The 24511-nt window shown below is 41.4% G+C and overlaps 1 protein-coding gene across 5 annotated transcripts; it reads right to left on the bottom strand.

Moving 5' to 3' along the window:
* Positions 1-157: 157 nt before the first annotated feature.
* Positions 158-24511, bottom strand: LOC117754666 (alsin-like). Of its 5 annotated transcripts, none has more exons than XM_034573733.1 (41): positions 24305-24511; positions 22691-22876; positions 21689-21849; positions 21180-21404; positions 20700-20890; positions 20366-20398; positions 20072-20272; positions 19618-19736; positions 19261-19478; positions 18931-18979; positions 18407-18597; positions 17758-17926; positions 17177-17273; positions 16957-17034; positions 16587-16814; positions 15910-16081; positions 15367-15562; positions 14600-14665; positions 14179-14338; positions 13844-13975; positions 13287-13415; positions 12961-12984; positions 11385-11455; positions 10947-11013; positions 10607-10785; positions 9742-9807; positions 9332-9430; positions 8699-8863; positions 7997-8108; positions 6979-7056; positions 6610-6746; positions 6195-6347; positions 5992-6106; positions 5260-5417; positions 3008-3100; positions 2702-2881; positions 2516-2561; positions 2322-2383; positions 1733-1882; positions 1113-1209; positions 158-864 (listed from the first exon to the last, which is right to left on the bottom strand). In XM_034573733.1, the coding sequence occupies exons 2-41, from the start codon at positions 22708-22710 to the stop codon at positions 826-828; spliced, it is 4926 nt and encodes a 1641-aa protein (XP_034429624.1). In that variant the 5' UTR covers positions 22711-22876; positions 24305-24511; the 3' UTR covers positions 158-825. The 5 variants fall into 5 exon arrangements, with proteins under 5 accessions (XP_034429624.1, XP_034429623.1, XP_034429625.1 ...); XM_034573732.1 differs by having other exon boundaries at positions 6195-6350; positions 24305-24510; XM_034573734.1 differs by having other exon boundaries at positions 6195-6350; positions 18416-18597; positions 24305-24510.

Below are 24511 nucleotides of genomic sequence, written 5' to 3'. Positions count from 1 at the left end.
GCGTACCAGCCGACAGTATGAAAAGCTTCTGTCAGTTCTCAACTGCTGATTTTTTATAAAACAGTAGTTGCTACACTCAATCAACCACTACACACAGTTTAAATAGGTACCTATAGGTAAACTTAATTAAATTTGGACCAGCCCAACAGTGTATTTACTGTGGTAAATGCACTGTTAATTTGCTATCATTAATGCTGAGCCATTAGAAGCATAATTAAATTATTATTCGTTATTAACCTGTGATTTTCCCTTTAAAATGTGGTCATGTTTCAGACTAAATTAGTTAGTTCCCTTTTCCTGGAAATGTGACACATTTACAGGACAAATTTGACATACAACACCTCACAGGCAAATTCCAGTCTAGTCTAATAAATTACACTTTTGGAAAATATTGTAAATTACAAAAAAAATTTATAAGCTCAGCTGGTGTATTACAAAAAAGTGTTGCTGGAGATCCACAGTAGCCACTTACAGCCACGTTATCGAGACAATGATGCAGGTTTCTAACATGTCCACAAGAGGGCGATGCTTTACTTTCCTATGCACACTGTCTTCAATAGCAGAGAAAGAACACTGGAGTGTCGCAATGTAACGTAAGGATGAACAGTGACTGAGGTGTCAGACATCATTTCCTGTGTGTTGACATCAGGTAAAGGTGTAACACTGTCTCCTCCCTCTGTTCCGTCTGTGCAGCCTCATTGCAGCCTCCTAGTGGCCACCAGTGAAACACCGCTGGTTTTACTGGTTTGTTCTGGAAGCTCCTGTGAATGCAGCACTGAGTCACCACTGCAGTTTCTGGGTCTGGTTGGACTGTGGGGCGTCCTCCTACAAAGTGGACTCATGTTGGATCTGGATGTAGCAGGCCTGCAGCAGAGACAAGTGGACATGTTTAAAATCCTGCAGACAACGTGTAAGAGGCTGGTTTAACTACATAAACCATTTTCAAAAATACTTGTGATGGAGAAGATTCAAATGTGTGTGTGTGTGTGTGTGTGTGTGTGTGTGTGTGTGTGTGTGTGTGTGTGTGTGTGTGTGTGTGTGTGTGTGTGTGTGTGTGTGTGTGTGTGTGTGTGTGTGTGTGTGTGTGTGTGTGTGTGTGTGTGTGTTGTCACCTTAAGTGTTGTGAACATAAGACCCATCTCTCCATGCTGAACGTTGGGATCCATCAGATCTTCTATCAGACTGACCTCAGCTCCTAAATTCCTGATCCTGGAGAACAGAGCAGACAACATGTTTTAACAACCAGTCACACCATGTGTCACTGTAATTAACCATTATATTTTACACATTTTGTGCAAAACAACTTCCCTGGGATGAATCTAGTTTTGAGCTTTTTAACAGAAACACTTTCTATTCCAAGAAAAAAAGGACCAGCAGTGAAGACATTACAGGAACAGTTCCACCTTATTGTTGGTCCAAGAAGAAAAATCCCTCATCTTACTTCGTGTTTCTTGTTCGTAGTATTTTCAGTAAATAAGAAACCAACTGCAGAGTAGACAATATGCCTCCTGTTTACACCTGGATGCACATGCACAGTGTATGTGAATGGTCACGTGATATATGCTTCCAGGTGTTTTAGTATGGACTGGGATTATTACCGTTAAAATGCAGCATGGACTGCTTTCAAATTAAAACATATTAGTATGGATGTAGCCTGATACTAAAACCACCAGCCAGTTACACAGCAACGTCTACATCTACTAACAAGGTGTGTGAGTGGGACATTACACACCTCGCTCTGAGGACCACGTAGAGGAAGAGGGGGAGCAAGTCATCCATGCACCACAGGAAATTACCCTCCAGCATAGGTTTCACTTCCTGGGTCAACTCCTCAAACGTTTTCTGGATGACCAAGAGTTTATCTGAAGGAGTGAAAGTGGTGCTGCATGTGCAGGAAGGCAAATATTTAATTCATTGATTACATACTAACACATGAACTTTAAATGTTGTCAATGCTGTATGATTAGTGTAGGAATAATCTGCCACATCAGGTCACATTAGTTCAGGGGACACTTGGATTTTCTCATGTACTGATGATGAGTTATAAAATGGGACCTTTGGTAGAATAGTGTCTCAACAGTCTCTGTCCCTTCATGAATTTCCCTTCTTCTAATCTCAAGAATGAATTTAAATGTAACCTAGCAACTTTATCCTAAAACCACAAATAACCTCTGTTGTATTAAGTTTGATGTGAACTGTGATCTGAAACACACACTGAGATCTTATAATCACACAATATTAAGATAAACAGGATATATATACTGTATTAATTTGGTCTTTTGATGTCACCTGTATGTCATGTTAGTTAACATGGGAGCTACCTGATTTGTTGGAGTGTCTCTACAGCGGAAACAAAGCAGGCATCTTTACTGCTGGACACAATCTGAGACAGAAGCAGAGAAAAAGTGTTTAAGAGGACATTACAACAGATGCAACTGTGAAAAAACACACATTCTAACTTTAGGTTGGGCTCAGAGTTAATCTATTAGAGGAAAACAGACAGTTGGAATCTGACCTGCTTTTTTTCTCCTAGAATTGACATCCACACTGGCCAGAACTTCCTACAAGAGGAAAAAATATATATGACCACTCCAGCAAATAAGACAAATATATTTTGCAAACTCAGTAAAGTGCTATGCTTCAATGAAAGGACACACTACATATAAATGTCTGTATGTGTGTGTGTTTTGCATGTACATACTCCTGCACTCCCAGGAAGCTGAGCAGGGACTGGTCGGGCTGCTTGTTGAGTCGGATGATGCGTTCCCAGTACTGGGCCTCTTCCGGCTCCTCCTGCAGGGAATACAGGGTAAAGAGAGGAGGGTAGAGTCGAGGGAGCAGCAACGGGAGGAGCAGAGACGAGCAGCTCACCACCACAACGCTGGAGAACAAAGGTGGAGGGAAAGACAGATGAAGGTTTAACATACAGCCTGTATAACAGAGATGGATGAGCTGACTAGGAAATGTGGCTGGGTCATAGACTGTATGCGTGTGTGTTTACACTCACCCTTCTGTGTTAGAGTTGTGTCTGCTTTTGGATGGAGAGGCAGGGGGGTCTGGGATGATGCAGCCATCATCAGGTAACCCGGGAAAAAGAAACCTGCAGACGAAAAACATATTTTTGTAAAGTGTATTTCTTATGCTGAACTACAGTATCTAAGATAAACTGTTTAAGACAGTGTAATGTATTTTGGATTTCACCCTTGGTCTTTTTTGCCTCAGGGTTATTTATCATGACAACATACTCTACTGGTGTTGTTTCTGTCGTTGCCGTATTGTTTTTTGTTGTGCTTGAAAATGATCAGCTGTGGACTGAAATATCAATCCTCACAATACTGATAATATCAATACAGTCAAACCCTAACCCTATAGGGCAGATCTGACTAATTCTGCCCTTAACCCACATCAAGAGTGAGGAAAAAGGACCAAAAAGGTCAGGGGAAAAAAACATAGACACCTCAGAGAGAGTCCCATGTGGGGGGGGGGTCCTTGTCCCAGGACGGACAGAAGTGCAATAGATTCATGAGAAAAGACAGTTTCTAACATACTGTAAATGGAGGGGTGTATCAATGTTATATGTATTTACACAAAAGAAAATGTCTTACAGAGATGAAAGGAGCAGCAATAACAATTTACAAGTCATTCTACCTCCCTGCTGCTTGGCTTGGTTCACTTAGGCAGTTTTCTAATTTCACTAACATAACAGCAAGAAGAGGTATGTTTTCCTCCAGGTACTCTGGCTTCCTCCCACAGTGAATGGTGGTTTGTCTCACGCATGTCAGCCCTGTGATGGAATAGTGACCTGTCCTGAACCTCGCCTCTCGCCCAATGTCAGCTGGGACTGGCTCCAGCTCCCCCCTGTGACCCTCAAAGGATAAGCGGTATAGATAATGGATGGGTCCTCGCTTCCCTAACTCATGTCACTTCCTCACATCTTAGTTCCTCCCAGCAGGTGATGTGAGAGAGCAGAGATGTGAGGAAGAGCACTGGGAATGGAGGAATTGTGTACACCAGACAGGACGTCCGCACTCCCTCTGCTGTCATTTTGAAGAGACGGCAGCTTCCCATGATGCACAGCATGTCAGCTGTCAAATGTGTAAAAATAAGCAACAAAAAGAAAAACAGCTGGTATCGGTTGACTGCCGCAACACTTATAGATACATGCAGCACCAGGGCGTCAGAGAATAATGAGGAATAAACAACTGAACAGAACAGATGTAAGGGAGCAATAAAACAGCTGTTAGTATGCTGAAAAAAAAAACCTTAGCGCAGTTACTTTGTGAAAGAACAAAAGGACAGTAGATCTCATTTCCTTCTCAGGCCCAGGTTGATATCAGGTTGACTAATAGCTAGGGTTGGTAATCCTGGAAAAGCTAGCAAGACCAGGCTATACAAAAAAATGCAACCAGTTCATCCGACCCCCTCCCATCGGACCTCTCGTCAAAGCTACGTCCATATGAACGCGCACCGCCTGACAACTGCTAGAAGACGACGTTTCCTTGACTCGCAGGCTAACTTCTAGCTACCATCTTTATTCCAGCAGTGTATGTCTCACCGGCTGAAGACTGGTCATTCGGAGTGAGAGCACGGACAGGGTAGTGAGTGTGGCCATATTTTCTATCTGAATGAGCCAAACTTGGAATAGAAAAAGAAAAGAATAGAAATACCTTCTGGAGTACAAGGGAATAAATAATCCAAGACATTTGTGATTCTTATTCTACATGTGTAATATGTTCCATTTTGTGGAAAAAAATTGTATTGCTACTGGTTGACCAGTTTCCAGGACACGGAGGAGGAAGGACAGGGGGATGAGTAAATTGTCAGAAGGGAGAGAAAGTTTGGTCTTGTTTATTCTCCCTTTTCCAGGAAGAATCCAAGAAGAGATGAGGTCATCAGTAAGAGGAGATTCATCTGACCTGGTAAATCCTGTAAAATTGGCCTTTTCTCACTCTCTGTTTGGTTTGCTTTATTAGGTTTTCAGCAACATCGTGATTGCACAGATTTTTCACATGACCCTGAGTGGTTCATGTAAATTGTTTAATAAATCATTTTAATTCGAACCGTGTGTGTGCTCTGTTTTCGTCTGAACCTTGAGTCAGAACCTTGAGTCAGTGCAGTGACTCTTTCTCGTCTTTGCCTCCCACTACAAACATATCACAGCACGAGCTGGTGAGAAGACGACAGCCCTCTTTTCATACCTGAGCCAAATGAGTTGGCCTAAGAGGCAAACAAAGGAGAGACCTCAGGGGCTAACTGTACCTGACAAGGCTGAAGAAATGGGTGAGGTAAGCCTGGACCTCCTGGACAGCCTGTCTCAGCAGCCTGCGGTTGGATCCCACTCCAACATAAGTCATCCTGTAGACTGTTATCAACGTCTCCACCAGCCAGCCCAGAGGGTGGATGGGAGTCTCACATGCCTGAAATACAACCACACACAGACAATGATAATTATATTTTCTATGTCAATATCAATTATTCAATGTCAAGTGATTTATCAGTGACAAAAAACACATAAAGTATCAGATAGCAGTTTTTATCAGCATGTCGTTCTGACGTCTAACTTCTTAAAATCCTGCAATTAACTGTTTCCAGTGACTGTAAATCATCATGACCTGCAGCTGTTTATCAACCAAAGCCATAATCCTCACTGTACACCAGCTGTTACAACAGTTAACAACATACTCATAATGTCTCATTCTTCAGCAATGTGGCATCCCACTGATGTCTTGTCCATACAAAGTTTTACAGTTACAGGTCAGTTTGAGGAGATGGAAAAGTAAAGGATAACCCAAAGACTAGAGACATTTTGATAGCCTGCCTTAGATTTTAGGAAAAAAACATATATATTTATATATCAAGGGACATTATTACTTTGTTGTAGCTAATGTTAAACAACATTGTAAATGGTCTGAGGGTTGATACGTTTCTATTGTACAATTGTTCAATGTACCGATCATTACAAAGACAGGGATGCAGAAAGTTCACTCGTACCTTGATGAGATATCTTCGTATGTTGTCAAAGTTTGCAGTGGTGACAGCTTCTCCTTGCTGGGGAATAAACTCCAAACTCTCCAATGCTTTACTCTGAGACCTACTGAGGTTTGGACTACAGACACAAAAACACGCACCGAGATACATATTCATTTATGTGAGTATGCACTTATATTTGCTTCAGCGTGTGTTGATATATTTACCTGTGTCGTTGTGCAGTTGTTATTGTGACTGCGATGTTCTCCCAGGCTATAGTCCTCTCTCCTCTCCCAGCTGCAGCACAGCCCAGTCGACTCCAGCACTCAGTAAACACACAGCCCCACCTCTGAGCTGACGGCACCAGATACTGACCCAACCTGCTGCACATGAACACAGAGTTTCACACATTGTAAAATTAAAAAAATAACCTCTTCCTCGGCATGATACAAATTCATACTGAAAGTATAATATCCTGTTATATTTTTGATAACATCCAACAGCCTCACTTTAATCCTCACATACACAGAAAAGCACACAACAGTCTGCAGAGGTCAGACGTGGCTGCTCAACAGAGAGACTGAAATCAGTTCAGGATACAGGTTAATTGCTGTTTTTCAGACGATTCAATTTAATACTCACAACAGGCTGTTTCTCTCTTTATTGTCAGGTTCATCAGCCGCTGGTTTGGTGTAAGTTCCAACCACTTTCAGCCCTGTGCTCCACTCTCCACTGAACAGTCCCTCCAGACAGTCACCGTTAGCCAGGGACAAAACACCCTGAGGAAGAACAAGGGAGGAGACGTTGTGTGAAGACCTCCGTAATAACTTCACTAACATCTGTCATGTTCTACATAGGTAAGGATTTAAGTACTGAGAGATGAAAAAACATCTTCATGTAGCCTTAAAACAAGTTGTAAAGGTAATTAGATTTAAAACACACAACTTTTGAGAGAGAATGAGGGACATAAAGCCGGAACACACAGATGAAGAAGCCAGATATTCTTTCTACCTTCCCATTGACAGTCCAGTCATCAGCAAATTCCCCATGGAAAGCTGTGTCGTCATCTGACACCAACAGCCCTGGACCCTGATAAAAAATAAAAAGTCAAACTTTATGCAGTCATATCACAAATATGCAATCATTAGGATTGTGTCCATATATTACATTTGTTACATTTTTTGAACTAATATTCATTTATAAATTCACATTTGTTAACTAAAATGCCCCAAAATGGATACTGCGTGCTTTCTCGGACAAGAGGACTTCGGACTTTAATTTGACGCATTTGATCATGTCGGGTGGAGAGAAAAATAAAACAATCCATTAATTCTGTCAATTTGGTTTACAATAGCTAGCTACATCCTTTTCAAAGAAACACAGCGTGTGCTGCATTCCATACATCTTTAAAATAGAGTTTTGAATGACGTTTTTATTGCTCAGCCTTTAATTTGCGGTAATTACTTTTATTTTTGATGAGTAGCCCAACTTGCGCTTTTTTGATGGACCCCAACAGCCGCGAGTAATCAAGGTGATGGTGTACTTTTGTGTGGACATACATACATCCTACTCTCACTGCTGTAAAAAGTTAGCCGACTGTATACAAATAAACTTGGTATTAAAATGAACATGGCTTCAGTGTAACAAGTAATCAATATGCTAGGTAATGACAAAGACGTTAAAAAACAACAGAAAGTCATAGGTTTACATTTCTGGCAGACAATGTTCCCAACTAGCTGCATCCAGGTTCCAGCTGAGCTAGGCTCGCCTAGTCTTGTTTTCAACTACATTTAAGTTACCTGTTATAAGCTAACATTTGCAAAAAAAGTGTAAAAATTTCCAAAATTCCCAAGCTTAACTTCCCATGGAAAGTTTCCGGAAATTTTCCGCCCCTTTGCAACCCTATGTACCATGCTGGACCATATCTATCTATTACAGTCAGAACAAAGGAAAAACTCCATATTTCAATTAGCAACAAGAACAGGACACAAACACACACGGACATGTGTAAAGAGCCTCTTGAACTTACAATCATCTTGTTCTCTTTGAAGGTCCCTTCATAGTACATACCGTACTGGGTGACGACTACAGCCTGGCCATTTCTCTGGTCGTCCAGCCACATACCCATATACTTCTCACCTCTGGGAAAAACACATGAGATTGGTCACTAATGACAGCAGTGTGTCTTTGCAAATGAAATTTAAATTAATTCACTGCACACTTTTCAGTACAGTCAGAATGACAAATGACTATATGGAAAACTGCCTGTTTGCAGAAATTATTTTCACTTCCCACTGAAATATTTTGGGCTGACAAGTACATCTATAATTGATAATAAAAATGAACTCAAGTAATTATTCATCCGCCCACAAATACATTTTTCAAGACAGAATGTTCTGAAATTGTGAAGCCATTTTTGTCTTTAAGAGCTGATATTCTGAAGATTGAACAACAATGTCACTGGAGGACGATTTAATGGAACCATAAAAATAGGGGGGGGGGGGGGGTACTTATTATAATTATTATTATTATTATTATTATTATTATTATACAGGAAAACAAGAATAAAGTTCACTCTCCAGGGTTTTTAAGGCTCCTTGTAGAAAACCTTAGAGGAAACATCATGTGTGCGTCATGGAGGGGATGTGCACCACAACTGGTAAATATGAATTTCCAACTTTTAAATGCTGAAAAGCTTTCTTCTGGTTTGCAGCAAAGGAATTAATCAGACCTGGTGATGTCATCGTAGACTCCATATCCTGTCTTCCTGTCCTGGACCCACTGTCCAATGAAAACGCTGGAGGAGGTCCTGGCCTGTTTACCCGAGCTCAGCATGCCGTAACCCTGCCGCTGCCCTTCATAGAAACAGCCCTCGTACACCTGGCCACTGGCATACCTGGGCAGAACACACAGAGGCATGAATGCAGCCCCGCAGAGAGTGGTCATATTTAGAAAAATACACCATGACGGCCAGGATTCTGTCATTTCTCACACAGGTCACTGATTGAAAAGAAAATAACATAAAGAGGTGATGTAGCACCCCAGCCCCAATTCTGGTGACTTGTTCGGTCCCAAATTACTGATGATTACAAACATTAAACAGGATGAGAAGTATCTAGAAAGTGATCCACAATAAAGTGAAAAAGTAATTGTCTCCTCATACAGGCAATCTTGTAGATTTTACGATTATAGAGAAGAATATTTGTGAAGATGCTCCTTATGTTCCAGATGCCGATTTCAAAATAGTTTTTTTTCTTCTCTCCTGCAGTCTAAACCCAGCTTTATGTTAATAAATTATCTACACTGCAGCTCAGTTGTCATATGCTACACTTAGTAAAAAGTCAACAGAAAACAGTGCACTGACTTGTACTTGCCGAAACCTTGGATCTTGCCATCTCTCCATTGTCCTTGGTAGCCGTCTGGCTTATTCAGCACTTTGTTAGGCATTACACTCTCCCCATAGCTACAAGAGAAATAAAAAGTATACAGGAATGTTGCAGCAATAGTTTAAACTTTACCGCTTAATCAGACAATTGTATTTGTAAATAGCAAAAATCAGTTTTTAGTGAATCTGCTAACTAAATGTTTAAATTGTTATTCAAGTTGGCTACCCAACATTATTTCTGTATCATGTTGACATTATTTATTTCTACAAGTTCATAAATATTTTATGTTCCATTCACATATCTCCTTAAGGCTCGAGATATGATTCATGTTGAAAATTAATAGCATTTCAAGCAGCTCCTTTCTACTACACCATGTTAATGTACTGACCCGTCCTCCAGTCCGTTCTTAAAGTTCCCAGTGTAAGTTTGTCCATCCGGCCACTTCATGGTTCCTCTGTAAGAAAAAATTGTGTCTTACCATTTGCATACACTATTTACACAGCCAGTATTACATCCTGTGGTAATTTAATTAGTTTCTACCAGGAAGAGTCAACTTGACTCTTTATTCTAACAAAGTCTGAATTAACCAAATGCACTGTACTCTGAACTCATCCCGTGCAGATACACTGATAGCTCATTAATTCCCAATCTCCTTGCACCACAAATCTCAACTAGTTTGAGGGCTGAACTAAAGATGCTGTGTCCATCCTCACACTATCTTACACGACTGGTTCTGCATGTTTTAATGAATTCAAATTGATGTTATCATTGTGTCGTGCAATGTAGATATGAGCTGGGAACAAAAAAAACAAAGGACACCCACTTGAAAAGACATTTCATGAATACACCCATAAGCATTACATAACATTTAAGCTCTAGTGACGGAGATTAAATGGGCCCATGCACGCACACACAGACAGACAAACAATTTCCCAAGGCTACTTGGGTGTCCTGCCCAGGTAGATAAATCACTCAGTTTCAGCATAACACGTCATTTTAGACAAACTCATTCTTGGCCATACACCTGTCTGTGTTCTGTTTGTTGCACTAACTGAGTTGTCATTAGTAGCTTCACTGTTTGCAGCATCCACCAATAGCCTGCATGTGAGGCATGTAGGGGACATCTGTTAACTATAGCTATAACCTTGGTTGCATTCTCCTCCGCTAAACTGCCTCATTAGTCACGTAACATGCCTCCCACCACAACAAAATTCCCACCCTGTGGGAGACAGTGAACAAACGTCCTCCCTAACCTGCCATGAACTCGTCCTGCCAGCCAGCCCCCGGTGTAATGGGCGTCTTTAAAACTTCCTTCTCCAGTGAACGTGTAGGTGGCTGTACGAGATATTGCCGTCACCCCAGGCGATGAGCCCTGACCTCCACCACCCAGCACCTGATCTACCGCCTGGTTTAGAGATCGTAGCCACTTGTTCTGCAGAGGGGAAAAAATGTTATATATATATATATATATATATATAGATAGATAGATGTTTTTTTTTCTTAATCTGCAGTTCTTTCTACATGCATAAACTCTTGGCATGAATGTATGCCAGGAGAATGTGTTTGTATGATATTAACAAACCATAAATGTACCTTTTCCTGTGGTGTTGAGGCAACCAGGGTGAAACTCTCTTCTGGACATGTTATTTTTATGGCATAGCTGAAGACACACAAGACAAGGACAAAGATTAACTTCAACATATACACTCAACAGTTTTTTTATGAGAAAGATCTGAGAGTGAAGTCCAATTCATTAACATAGACAGCAAAATGACAGAATATGTTTTGATAATTTGTTTCCGGCAGGTTTATATCTTCACACCTCTGAGGAGATATTTGCTGCTTTCTTGACCAGAGTGAGCTTCAGTAAACTCAAAATCCAGGATTTAAAAGAAAATCTATTCAGACCTAGACGTTGTTGCGGCATCAGCAAACAAATCTGGTGCTATAACATTACATTATATATCTATGTGCATCAGTTATGTGAGGTTTAACATTCATAATTTGGATTTTGAGGAACAACAAACTCACAGTCCCCTGGTGTCTTCAGTAACTGGTTTCACCCACAGACAGGTCAGAGGGTAGACGTGATGTGTGGAGAACTGCAGGGAGGGACAGACAGACAGACAGACAGACAGACAGACAGACAGACAGACAGACAGAAGGAGAGTACGGGTTAATCTTTCTGTATGTGGACCTGAAAAATTCCCACACTCCGGATATGAAACTCTCTGCGATTGCAAAACGAGTATCTTCAGAAATTTCATGAGTGTGCATCTGCGGCTCACTGTAGTTTGATAAAGGAAGTACCACAAAACCTTGCATTCTCAGTTTTACTCTACAGTATATGCATGTGAGGGATCTTAAATGAGATGAATGAGCTGTCACTGTGTACCACTTCCTGAATCTGTTAAAAAGAAACTCATATTTGTCAGTAATTCCCTCAATGGAACATGACCTTCGTGGTTTATTATTAATGTTTCCACAACACTTTTGTGGTCGAGACAAAACCTGACCATATAAAAATGATTGCTATTATTTCTCACAGTACACATTCAATTTTCCGATTAGCTAAAGTTAGTTTGAAGTCTGTTCAAGTTGATTTAACCTGAAAAGAACTACAGGAAGGTAGGAAACCTAAAAAGTCCCAATGTGTGATGATGAGCAACCATAATGGGTAAAATTATTTATTGGTAATGCACAAAAACATAGCTTAATAAAGTTTACCTAATAAACTAAGTAGGAAAAATGCTTTTAAATATCTAAAATGCATCAGAAATCTACAACACAACACATAAACCCAAACCACAAACAGGAGAGAGAAGCAGGGAAGGTTTCACCACTACCTGCAGTTTATCAACACACCACCCCACACCAAACACACAAGGGTTCAGTAGCAAACTGTACACAATCCGGCCTCATCCTGTTCAAAGCTGCAGATGTGGTTATGTCCTGGATTACATGCTTTCGAAAGCTGGAGTGCAGCAGTAAGTTGCATTCCTTTCACCACAAACTGACTAACGCTAATGTTACAAACGCAGCTAAAGTCAAATACACACACACACAGTGCAGTTTGTTTTGCAGCAGCTACAGTTTAGACAGAATCAGCCATCAGAACAAAATATCATGCATAACACAAATACATTTTAACACAGGTCATTTGTAATGCTAAAGATCACAACATCCACAATATTCAATTAAGTCAAATATGAATATTAATTTTTTTTAAATGATCAGATTACATATTAGACACCTTGTACCCTTCATGAAGGTAGGAGGGCTGTTGCACTAAACTCCATTAGTTTTTAGCTTTGTGTCACATTTTCTGAGTGTTTAACAAGTATCTGCAGATTTCTGCGGATCAAACTGAAACCATCTGGAAGTAGTAAAAATTTAATGGTGTTTGGGCAAAGAGCCCCTTTAACATTACACAACGTTCTGTGTTAATATTCATATATTCGCTCGCTAAAACCACGTGACCCTCGCAAGAGTGTGAGAAGTGAACAGAGGCCAGCCCAGCTACAGTATGCTGCTGCAGCACAAAGCTCAGGGTGGCTACTGGTTGGTGGGAGGTGAAGTTGAATAAACTGGTGTCAGAAATACTTACAAAGTTTTGAGAGGGAATGGCATTCTGAGTGAACGAAAGACACAATGTACACATTTAAAAGATGTAGATGATAAGAAGCACAAGGAGGCCAGACATAAAGCTTTGTCTGGTCTGAGCAAGGCTGACAAAGAGCCTGTGGATTTTCTCTGATGTTTAAGCAGTTTTTTGTTACTGTTTACAAGTTTAAATCATTTAAAAAGTTGGACAGATGGGTTCATTATACTTGACTGTATTGCAATGCTGGCTAATCATATTTACACAGTAACTTTTGTTGGGCAAACTATCTGTGTTTGCATGTGTGTTTGCATGAGTGTTTGCATGTGTACCTGTGTGTGCACCAAGGCATCGTTGAACAGTATGAACCAGTGGTTAGAGAACCGCCCGGCCTTCTGCAGAGTGAGGGATCTGTTGCTGCTTTCACACACGACGCGACGCTGCGGGAGACGCAGAACCTCCTGAAAAACAAACATGCATCCACAGCTCCGTAAGAAAGTCCGGCAAACTCAATGAAGCGAAACTGCTAAATGTTTTCTACTTTGGAAAAACAGTTGGTGGCAACAATAAATCCCTTAATTTCATAATTCACAATATCAGGGTTAAATTGCAAACCTTTTTGATTGATTAGCTGTCGAGCTATGATTCTACCAGTTCGGTGAACTTTCAATTACATTTCCCAGAAATAGCCCTGTACACGGTTTCTATGAAAGACGCCTCTGTTTTTTTAATCAAACATTTCCTTTATCTTGTGAACAGAAACATCCTTATCCCTGTGAAAAACGTCTTTTGCAGGTCTTTTCAGAAATGTAAAAATCTCTGATGGGTTTCTCATCAAACCAGTAGAGTAAAGAAGGTTATAATAACAAAACCTGGGTTTCGTGCTCACTGTATTTTTTCCAGAGTGGCTCTTCCAGAAGAGAAATGTGGTTTCAGCTTCTTTCTTCCTCCTCAGCAGGGACAAAGACAGGGACTCATAGTGTCTGCAGCCCTGATGGAGGCATTGATACTCCTCAGTTAACTAGGGGGGGAGAAAAAGTCAGAACACACAGAGTTGTGGTGTAATAACTGACAATATATCCACAGTTACTCAATCATGGGAAATACAGAGAGGAATAAAAAGAAGAAAGTGAAAGAGATGGGAAAAGGAAGCTCAAAAGAGTAACTGTGAGAAAAAGCAAACAGAAAGAGGCATGAAGCAAGAGGAGAGAGGTTCATCCTCACCACATCGTAACAGGATCCCAGTTTGAGCAGAACTCGGCTGTATTGGTGGAGCTGCTGCAGAGGCCAGTACAGCAACGAAACCAGATCAGTATCACCACTGACGGACTGATCTGGAACACACAGCCGGGCGAGCAGGCTCTGCTGAGAACCTAAAACCTCACTGGACAGAGAAATAGGATTCTCTCAAGACTTAGTTATCTGCAGTATATTTATCTATTGAATAATAAATATATGTCTTTTTTTAGTTAATGGAAGCTAATCCATTTACTTTATGAAAGCTTGATCATCAACATCTATTCATGGAAACATTAAGGTGGTTTTTAGACAAAAATAAACTGTTGCTGTGACTCTCTGCAGTGGCTCTCGCAGGTCTAATTACTGAGATTGCGGAGTCTGTTTGTCTGAAGAATAAGGAGCTTACAGTGAGAGTTTATGGAGTGACTGGAATCCCCCCATCACGTGGAAGTTTCCAAGTGCAAAACAATACCTGAAGAGATAGAGACATTTTATCAGGGATTTTCATTTGAAGTCAAACACTAGATAAAGTGGAAGAATGCCAAATGGATGACCTTGGTGAAACCAACTTCTACTCTGGGGCTCACATCAAAGATATAAACTTTTTTTTTTAACAACCTTTTTACAGTCCTTCACTTCTTGCACTATCTAGTGTCAACAGAAACTTCGTGATGTTTAACTTTATTTGCTCTGCAAGTCACCTTCCTGGTTTGTGCTGTGAAATGTTTGCCAACTGTGTAGGCAAGAAGAACTGACTTGAATGCCCAAGCCTGGAGTGCAGTCAGTGCAGATATTGTATGTGGTGTCTGTTATTACAGGGGGACTTAAAGCATTGGTATTTGCCATCGTAACGCTGTGTGTTGTCTGAGAGATGATACATTTAGGTTACAACAAATGGCAGTTATTCTATGCTAAATAAAGTGGGATGAGCACAAAGTAAATGAGAGGAACAATATAACAATAAGAGGGAAAGTGGGAAAAACATGATAAGCAGAGACTGAGAACAAGTGAAAACACCATGCAATCGATTTGACTGACATTAGATTTAACACAGAAATAAGGAGTAAACAAATGGGAACATAAACATAGAATAACCGTTACAGATGAAAGAAAAAAATGTAAATTTTGAAAAGCAAATATAAGCAGAATAATACAAAAAAGGGTGAACCTTACTCTTTATAAATGACTAGGAAGTCATCAGTATGTGTCAGCAGGGGAAGGGACTTGACATCAGCGCCCTGCACATCATGCAGGAAGTAGCTGAGCGACGTGGCGTGTCGGCCAATCAGGATGCTCAGGCGAACAAAACTCTCACAGAGAGAGAAGAAGAGATGAGTGCACGGCTCACCTAACGTGGGGCACGCACCCTCTGTGGAGGAGACACAAATGCATTCATTATTTCACATATCATTTGTTATATTTTGATGGCTGCCTCACAGCAAGAAGGTGCTGAGTTCAAACCCCGGAACCACCAGGGCTTTTCTGTGTGTTTGCATGTTCTCCTCATGGATGGTTAGATTAACTGGAAACTAAATTGTCTGTAGGTGTGAATGTCAGCAGGAATGTTTGTGTTTTTTTGTCAGCTCTGTGATTGACTGGTGATCTAAGTCCTTGCACCCACTGTCAGCTGGGATTGGCTCCAGGCTCCCATCAACTCCCCTTATCAAAACCACCACCAGAAGGGGTCAGAGGTGGAGACACAGAAGTCTGTCTCACCTCTGTTGCGTAGCGGGGTGAGGAGCAGCTTCCTGGTGTTGCTCAACCAGCAGTAGAAGTGTCTCTCTCTGGAGGCCAGCTCGTGGATCGCTGAGATGAAGCCCATGACATTCTGGTCTGCCAACACCGCACAGCTCTGCCCACCACAGGACACACTGCTAATGTAACCCATCTACACAGAGACGGAGAAGAAACTAATGTCGTTAATAAACGGACGGCATGATCGTGTTTTTCTTAATATCACCTGGAGCCTACAGATAGAAGAAGGTAGGAGAGGCTTCTGTGTGTATAGAATTAGTGTTAGGAATGTGGGATGATCATCTATCTCTGCCCATTCTAAGATTGCAGTAACATTAGCAAGACACATGTCTTTGTTTTTGTCATTAATAAAAACTGTTCCAGGCTTGTTTCTTGTTCTAACCCGAAGGTCGTGGGTTGATCCCTGGCTCCTCTAGTCTACATACCAAAGTGTCCTAGGGAAAGATACTGAACCCTGATTGCCCCTGACAGCTGTACCGGTAGTGTGTGATAGAAGAAGTGCAGCATATAGTAGCATTGTATATATGCCAATGGGTGTAAAGTATTAGCTGAGTGGTTCATGGCATTGCTTAATGCTTTGTAATTATACCATTGAAAGCAAACACAAAAAAAATTCAGTGTGTTTTTAACGTACAAACCTCCATGCACAAGGGGAGCAGGGTGGGTCTGACTGAATAAATCTCCGCCCTGCTGGGTGACCTCTGGCATGACCGTTGACTCTGGTGTGACGTCTCCCTCCGCGCTGATAAAGACTCTTGATGCTGGCCGCAGTACAACAGGATCGGCTGGACACAATCTCCGTCAGCCAGCAGAAGGGAGTGGCTCTGACCGGCTGACACGTCCCAAATCCGGAGACCGTCAGACAGCTACAGAGTCCCGCCAGAGACAAAACAGTGGGCTATCAGGACATTTATTAAATGACAGAATACAGACATAAGCATGTGATTGATTATATGGCAGAAAGTATGAATGAGTGAAAGAACAGGACTGGCTGACAGACTGCTGTACCTTCGCCTGCTGAGGAACCGTGACAGGGCTGTTGACATGGCCCAGCTGTCCACACATGTTGCTGCCCCATGAATACACCTGCAACGCACATTATAGTGTGTCTGAGTGTGCTCGTGTGCTTCAATGTTTGCTTGGACCAATTTTATGCTAACGTTATGAAAATTAGAAAATTGTGGTAGGTCAATGAGAGTCATAACATACAGAAGTGTGTGTCTGTTACCGTGCACTGAGCACTGAGAGCCAGTGAATGGTGGGATCCTGCAGAAACTTTAATCACTTCCTCGCCTGTCAAAGACTTGATACACAGAGGCTGGAGTCTGGACACACGCAGAGAAAGAGACAAACATACAGTGTTAAGTCTTATGGATTATTTCTTTGTTGTATCTTTGCAAGTCAAAGTATATTTTACGTCATTAATTTCAGTATTATATCATAAAACAAAGGTAATATAGTGTTTAACATCTGAGTAATACAAAGGTTTTATGTAGTAAGATACAAATTAGTCATTTACAACTACTATTCTATGTCCTAAGAATGGGTTTTCAAATCAGAAAAACATATGTATTACATGCAGACTATTACATTGTTATTCTCACTGCAAAATGAGAATTGATTTATAATCAAACTGTATCTGCTGTCTTTTATTAAGTGATTTATCCTAAGTACTTAATGTGCTTCTCACACTGAACCAGTAGAAACTGATACAAACAGTTTATATCTTCTATGTTTTGTTTTGTTTTCTCTGGCTGAGAACATTTTTAAAAGCCAGGATATATTATAAGTGTGTTTGTATGTCCAGACCTAGCAAGCTGATCTCCATGACCCAGTTGCCCCTCAGACCCGCGGCCCCAGCTCCACACTTCTGTCTCCAGAGACGGCAACCCGTCTCCTGCATCCTCTGATGCTGCAGCCTGGGTCCGACTAGCAGAGGATGGCTTGCAGGGACATGGCCGCCGTCGCCGTGGGGACCCTTAAAGAAAAAACACATGATCCTATGATAAAATCCAATATGATGATAAAATTCACAGTTTCTGATCATTGGCTTTTGCTGTTCATTCAAGTTGTGTTTTTTGTTGTTGTGGCAGGTGTGACTCCGTTGCTGCAGCATCAACTTCAATGAGGATACAGGTTTGCTTTCTTGCTGATGATAAGATCCTCTCGCCGATCTGTGCACGGAATGTGAACCTAGTGCTAGGAGTTAGCTTAGCTTGTCTCAAACAAATACTCATACCAGCATCTTTTAAGTAGGTTTAAGTATTTTAATTTGCTTACCAACTAGCATGTTTTACATGGAGTAACATATTTCTTGGTGAACAGCTTCTTCCAGTCTATATTCTGAGCTAACTTTCCTGTTTCATACTTAGAGATTAGGGTATCAACCTTCCTTTCTGACTCTTGACAGTGAATAAGCATATTTCCAAAACCTATAGTCAAGTTGTTCACACCCTACCATTCCTACCATGGGTGGGTGTTCCAGGCAGTGAGCATCTCCTGTTTCCTGCCGTTTTCCCCTTCTGATGTATATTTGTAAGACTGGAGCTCTTCTGCCCCTGCAGCCCCTTCTTCTCCGCCTCTAGACAGAGCCGAACTTCTTCCAAACACACAGGGGAGGAGGAGTACGGCCCAGACACTCCACTGTTACTGTCGGGGAGAAGATCAGGCTGATAATACACTGGAGGTGAGAGCGGGATCAGGTCAGAATCAGAGCACAAATATTCAGGGTGTGTATCTGAATGGCTTAACATTCCAGCATTGTCTCATTCATTTGAACAGTTTTCATTGCGTGCAGAGTATTTTGACAGATAAGTGACACGGAATCAGAAGAAGGTAGATGAGGATCCTGTTGTTTTAGTAACAAATAATCACTATAAAGATTGATAGTGTATTTCAACATTATTGACCAAACAATGCGTTTTACTGTCAGTGAAATCATACTTGGTGGTTTGACTTTTTATTGGCGATTCGTCTTTGTACCTGGAAATGAGAAGATCCGTGGAAGGAGTTGAGGAAACACAGCTGTCATCTGGAGAGAAAGGTGAAGGGGCAGAGGAACAAAGTCACACATGTCAAGGTACAAAACAAACAATTACAGCAAAAGAATGAATACATAAGGAATTAGAAAGTGCCCAAGATGGAGCAAAAAGAGACAAATAAGCAAGCAAAGAGTGACAGAGGAAGAATCAACAACGCAATAGATTTCTGAATAAGAATAGAAAAGGATAAAGACATAAATGAAAGAATAAATGATCTCATGTCAGAACAAAGTAATGAACAATGACTCAAACAAACAGATACATAACAAACCTGACGTGTGACTGCTCAGTGAGTCAGTGTCTCCCGGCCCGTTGATGGGCTGCGTCTCTAACGAGTGACCAGAGAGTTTCTGCAGGATGTTCTGGAGCTCCATCTCATCAGGAAAAGCTGAGTTCTTATTGGCCCCCCAGCAAGGCAAAGGGTGGGACACGGGGCGGCCGTCAGTCTGAGTTAGATGATCGGCGTGTCCGTCTAACTCCGGTAACTTCCTGAAGTTTTGTAATGCAGGGAGACCAAAAAGAGAGAAACAACAGAAAGAGAAAAATATTAAAAGCAGAGGGCAAAGACGTAAAAAATAAAAAATAGAGGGATAAAAGAGAGAAACTCATAAGTTATATAACACTGTACTGTGCAGTGCTGGATTTTCCATCTCCAGAATATGGGAATGAGCCAGAGCCAGGGCTGCTGCCAGCTGACCTCCCCACAGGATGGAGCCGTCGTCTGGGACCTCTTCTCCTGGGAGTGGTCTGTGAATGCAAAGCAGACAGGGGCAACAACCGGTGCTTTAACAACTGAACCTTTTAAAAGCATATAGACATGAGCAGACAGAAACAGTATGATGTAAGGTTATAGCAGCTGAAAAATCCCATCAAAGATCCCATGATACCAGATCACAAGAACAAAAAAATATTTTGTAGCCTCTAGATGATGTGATTGTTTTCCTTCCTTGTTGTTGAGGCTAGATTTAACTTGTAGTGAGAATTTCTGCACTATTTTCTACAATATTTGTATCGTATCCATTTTGAATGTATTTATTGATCACATGATTTTGTTTGATTTCCTCCTCTTGGAGTATTTTTACCTCCCCTATCAAAACTTCAGACAGCTCCACCCCCAGCGGACAGTAGTGAGCATCATCAGCTGTTAACGATTCCTCCCTCTCTGTCACTGAGCTGTGAGGTGACTGGCCCCGCTCCTTCTTCTCAGGGGGCCTCAGGGTATTGTTGTTCTGAGGAAGTAAACTGCGAACCAGGGCCAGGCTGTGGTAGGCACCACAAGCCACCTGCAGGAATATAACAGAGCTGATGTTTGTGGAAGTGGAACATAGTTATTGTATTTTAAACGTATCAGTGAAGATATCACGGAGACAAAGTACCTGAATTACATGTCTGCCAGCCAAGTGCTCCACCTGGAACACAGATAATAATATAGATTTGGATAATTAGGTTAAAAGGTTTTTTGAAATGCTCACATGCACACAGCTCAACAAAAACATCAAGTCCCCATCAAACAGTACATTGAGTTTTAGAAGAGTTGACAGCATGTATGCTCAGTTAAACAAATGGTAAATACTCGCCAATAAAAATAAAATAAAATAAATAAAACAGTATTTATTCAATTTGCATTATAGGGTTGAGTAAATGCTTTATATTCTGACTTTTTGACATCTGACTAGGCTCCTGAAATTCACTAACCTTACACAAACTTACCTTCTGTGGTCTCCACACAGGGAAGTTGTTTGTGACCAGGCCGAGTTGGCAGCCACTGCCCCAGGCCCACAACTCATTCTGGGACGACAGAGCCAGGCTGTGCTCCCGTCCACAGGCCAGATCCATGACCCGAACCACCGCTGGAGGAACGACCTCACTGTCCACGACACTGACCAGGCATGGCTCTGAAACTACCACAAGGCATGATCATCACACACATACACATTCAGCGTCTCAATGCAATTTGAAGGGAATTTACACCAAAACTATAGAAACCTATTTTTGATCTTTGTATAATCTATCTATGTTGCCCTGAAACACATTCAACACTAATTACTATTCCTTGTCATAAAGGTTTGAGAGTGAAAACTTCATTGACAAATGTATTACTATATATATAGGTCAATACATAATATTGGAAATCTTTTTCTCCCCAATATTGGTATCGGTCGGGTTTTAGTTGGGAATGTGTTAACCAACCTGTGATGTTTGTGACAGTGCCCTTCTCAGTCAGGCCACACTGTCCTGCAGTGTTCTCCCCCCACATGTACACATTGCCCTGCTCACTCAGCGCTCCACAGTGGAAGCCGCCGGCTGCCACACGCACAACCGACTTCCCCAGCAGCGACTCCTCCAGCACCGGAGCAGACAACGGGATGCTCAGATCCCTCCATAGCAGCTCCCCGAAAGAATACACCTGACTGCCTGGAGGATAACAACAAGATTACTTATCTAATTGTCACCGTGTTACGACATTTCCAAAATAATTTGTCACCTGTTTAAGCATGCAAGTCACATTCACCACTTTAGATGACCCTACTAGACATTATTCAAAATCTCAATGTGCTCATGTGTTCATGCATTTAGAAATGAGAACCATGAAAAACCATATCTAGATATGAGAATTTGTATCCATAATATGATGATGTGAGCCCTCACGTGATAGCTCTTAATTTCCCAGCTGCACTTCACCACAAATACTCACTCACCCTGTGTCAGCAGGAGTCCATGGTGTTCTCCCAGGGTGACCTGCAGAACAGGCCTGGAAAGCAGCACTCTCCCTAGAGAGAGCTCCTCAATGGGCCCCGCTGACTGCCAGATGTGGAGAAGTCCTCGCTCTGGAGGTGTGGGGACCTGCTCATATGCAGGCCTGTAATAAAACACAACAAATGTATCAGTCTCATATTAGATCATTCTGTGCAAAACCTCTTTCCAGCAGAGTTTCACAATTCATCCTTAGAATTGAGATCATGATTCTCTCCCGTTAACAGCAGGATTTCCTCTAAGTTAAATCCATTGTTGTTTATTTATTTGTCCTTTACACAAACTTTTTGCCACTGTCTGTGAATCACAGCCGGTTTTCTGCTACTCTGTATCACATGGGGTATTACTGAAACAGCGCTAGTTGAAGGAGAAAGCCAAGATAAGCTTATGATTTTGTCCCTAATTAAAACGCTGCAGAATCGATGTCAGTTAGAATTGAGAATGCATGTAAACTGAGATCCCGATTTGAACACGATTAATAGTGGAGCCCTACTGTCCAGCACTAAATTCTGAGCATGGTAACCACCACCAAGGTCTCAGAAAATGAAAGAGCTTCTTCTAATTCATTAGTTGTACTTGAATAAGACAAATACGAGTTCTTAGAAAGTTGGATTGAATTCCATTTAATGTGTTATTAAACCAGTAGGTGCATGTTCACATCTGCAGGCCCTGACAAGAAGTTATGTGTTGTGGGAGGAGAACTACACATGACTGAACAGCAACAATGCTCTTACTGAACCAAACACTAATATACCAGAGAAGTTACTTAAGCTTACCAGTAAGATGAATGTACTGGTTAACCTAATCTTATATCCAATCTAGATTCTACCTAGGGGAAACACAATATTGTGGGCATCTTGGATTTTTATTCAAAATGCTTACAGTAGAAAAAGGTTCAGGATGCAAAATAAACAGGAGAGGAACAAGACTGTGTGTGTTATATTTACCTCTCCTCTCTGTTCTCCATCACTTCAGATGCTCCATTCCACTGGACATTGATGACATCTTTACTAGCATTTCTATCATAGCTCTGCGTCGTCTTTTCACTGAGAACAACACATCCGTTTGGAGGAAACAAGTGAATCCTCTGTCCTGCTATTGACGCCTCTGTGGTCCTGGCCTCAGATGCTTGCCTAGTTGACAAAACATAAGAGGAAGTATTCACTTCATTTCTTAACTTGACATAAAGACTGACATTTACAATAAAGACAGGAATTGTTTATGTAAGTTGGTTCTCCTCTGGGTCAGGATCAGAGTAATGTTCTTCACCATGTTAGCGTTGTATTGTATTTTACCTTTGTCTTTTTCCTTACACTACTTGCTGCATAATCTTTGGCCCTAATTTCCCCACCTTCTGGGAATAAATCTGATCCTGATTTAAATTATTTAAAATATATATGTTAACTATAGCTCAGACTGTTTTGCAAAGCATCGTCATCATCAAATTGATACTCAGCCATCCAGGCAAAATCTGCTTCCACTTCATTTTAGTTAACCAAAACATAACTCAATGTTCCCTTTTTAGCTTCCTGTGTGTGCCATCTTCATCACTGTGTTCAGAAACCATGACTTCCCCCACAAGAACCCAGACCTATTTGTCCTTAAAGGAACATCATGGGGGATATAACATGGATCACATGGGATATTTTGTCAAATACTAACCCTAGAGTTAGAGATATGTAATGTTACATGTTACGTTGGGCGTTTATAGAAACTGTAATAGGTTTGACAAAAACATGTTGATCCAATGTCTTCCACAATGGACACAGTGTGCAAACTGAATTTGAATAACCAAGACTGAATCATATTGGATGTCCACTAAAGCTGTCGGAAACTGTTCATCCACAGAAAACTTTCGTGGTTAACTTGAGAAAACTTATGTATGTGGAAAACGATTAAATCGTCCACCTTCTGTTTCCACGATCAAGTATGAACTGTCACAATTACAATATCAATTTCAGCCATATTGCCAAACACTAAACCATTAGTTTCTAATGTGCCTACAGGGGAGTGGTTTCTTTTTATCTTAACTGAAAACTAATTATATGTAACACCGCTGCTGTCCCAACAACTCAAAGAGTTTTGCAATCGCGACGTGCGCACATGTATGTAAAAGGCTTGACCATCTACACAGTAATAACACTGATCTGTTCCCGTGTCTGTGGGAAAGCACGTCACATGGACACAGAGCTGCCAACAGAATCACTCCAGGGTTGCTTGTTTTTCCCTCGTTCACTCAACCACTGTGCGTTGACAGATTGTGTCAACGCTGCGACTATTGATGTGTTTGAGCACAGTAAATAAAGCCTTTCAGAACGGATCGGACAGATCAGAAACAACAGACGTGCTCGGGCCACGGAGAGAAACGAAATAACTTCAACATCCAGCTGTCAGTGTTGTTACATTTCCCCATGCGGCACTTGTTTACCTCCTGCTAAAAAATAAAAGCACAGAAGTCCTGTGTCGTCGCTGCATTTTGAGGGTAGAGCTAATAAGCTAACACACCGAGCATCGAACTAGCTCCATGCTAACGCTAACTAAAGACGCTAACTAAAACTTACCGACGTGCCCGTGGTGAACTCTGGGAAGGAGACGCGTGAGATGCGGCGGCGCCGAACGAGCCCGGGATAACTGCGCGTCACTGCAGAAAGCACGGAGCTACGACATGTTTGGTGTGGTTCAAATCAGGGCTGCGCAGAACGAGCAGAAGTTGAGTGTGACAGTTGTGTTTGTTGTGAAGCTGTGTGACGGAATCCGCGCAGGGACAA

The sequence above is a fragment of the Hippoglossus hippoglossus genome, chromosome 21 (assembly GCF_009819705.1).
Source record: "Hippoglossus hippoglossus isolate fHipHip1 chromosome 21, fHipHip1.pri, whole genome shotgun sequence".
Classification (NCBI taxonomy): Eukaryota; Metazoa; Chordata; class Actinopteri; order Pleuronectiformes; family Pleuronectidae; genus Hippoglossus; species Hippoglossus hippoglossus.
Note: the sequence above shows the minus strand (reverse complement) of the source record. Positions and strands in the feature narration are given on the sequence as shown.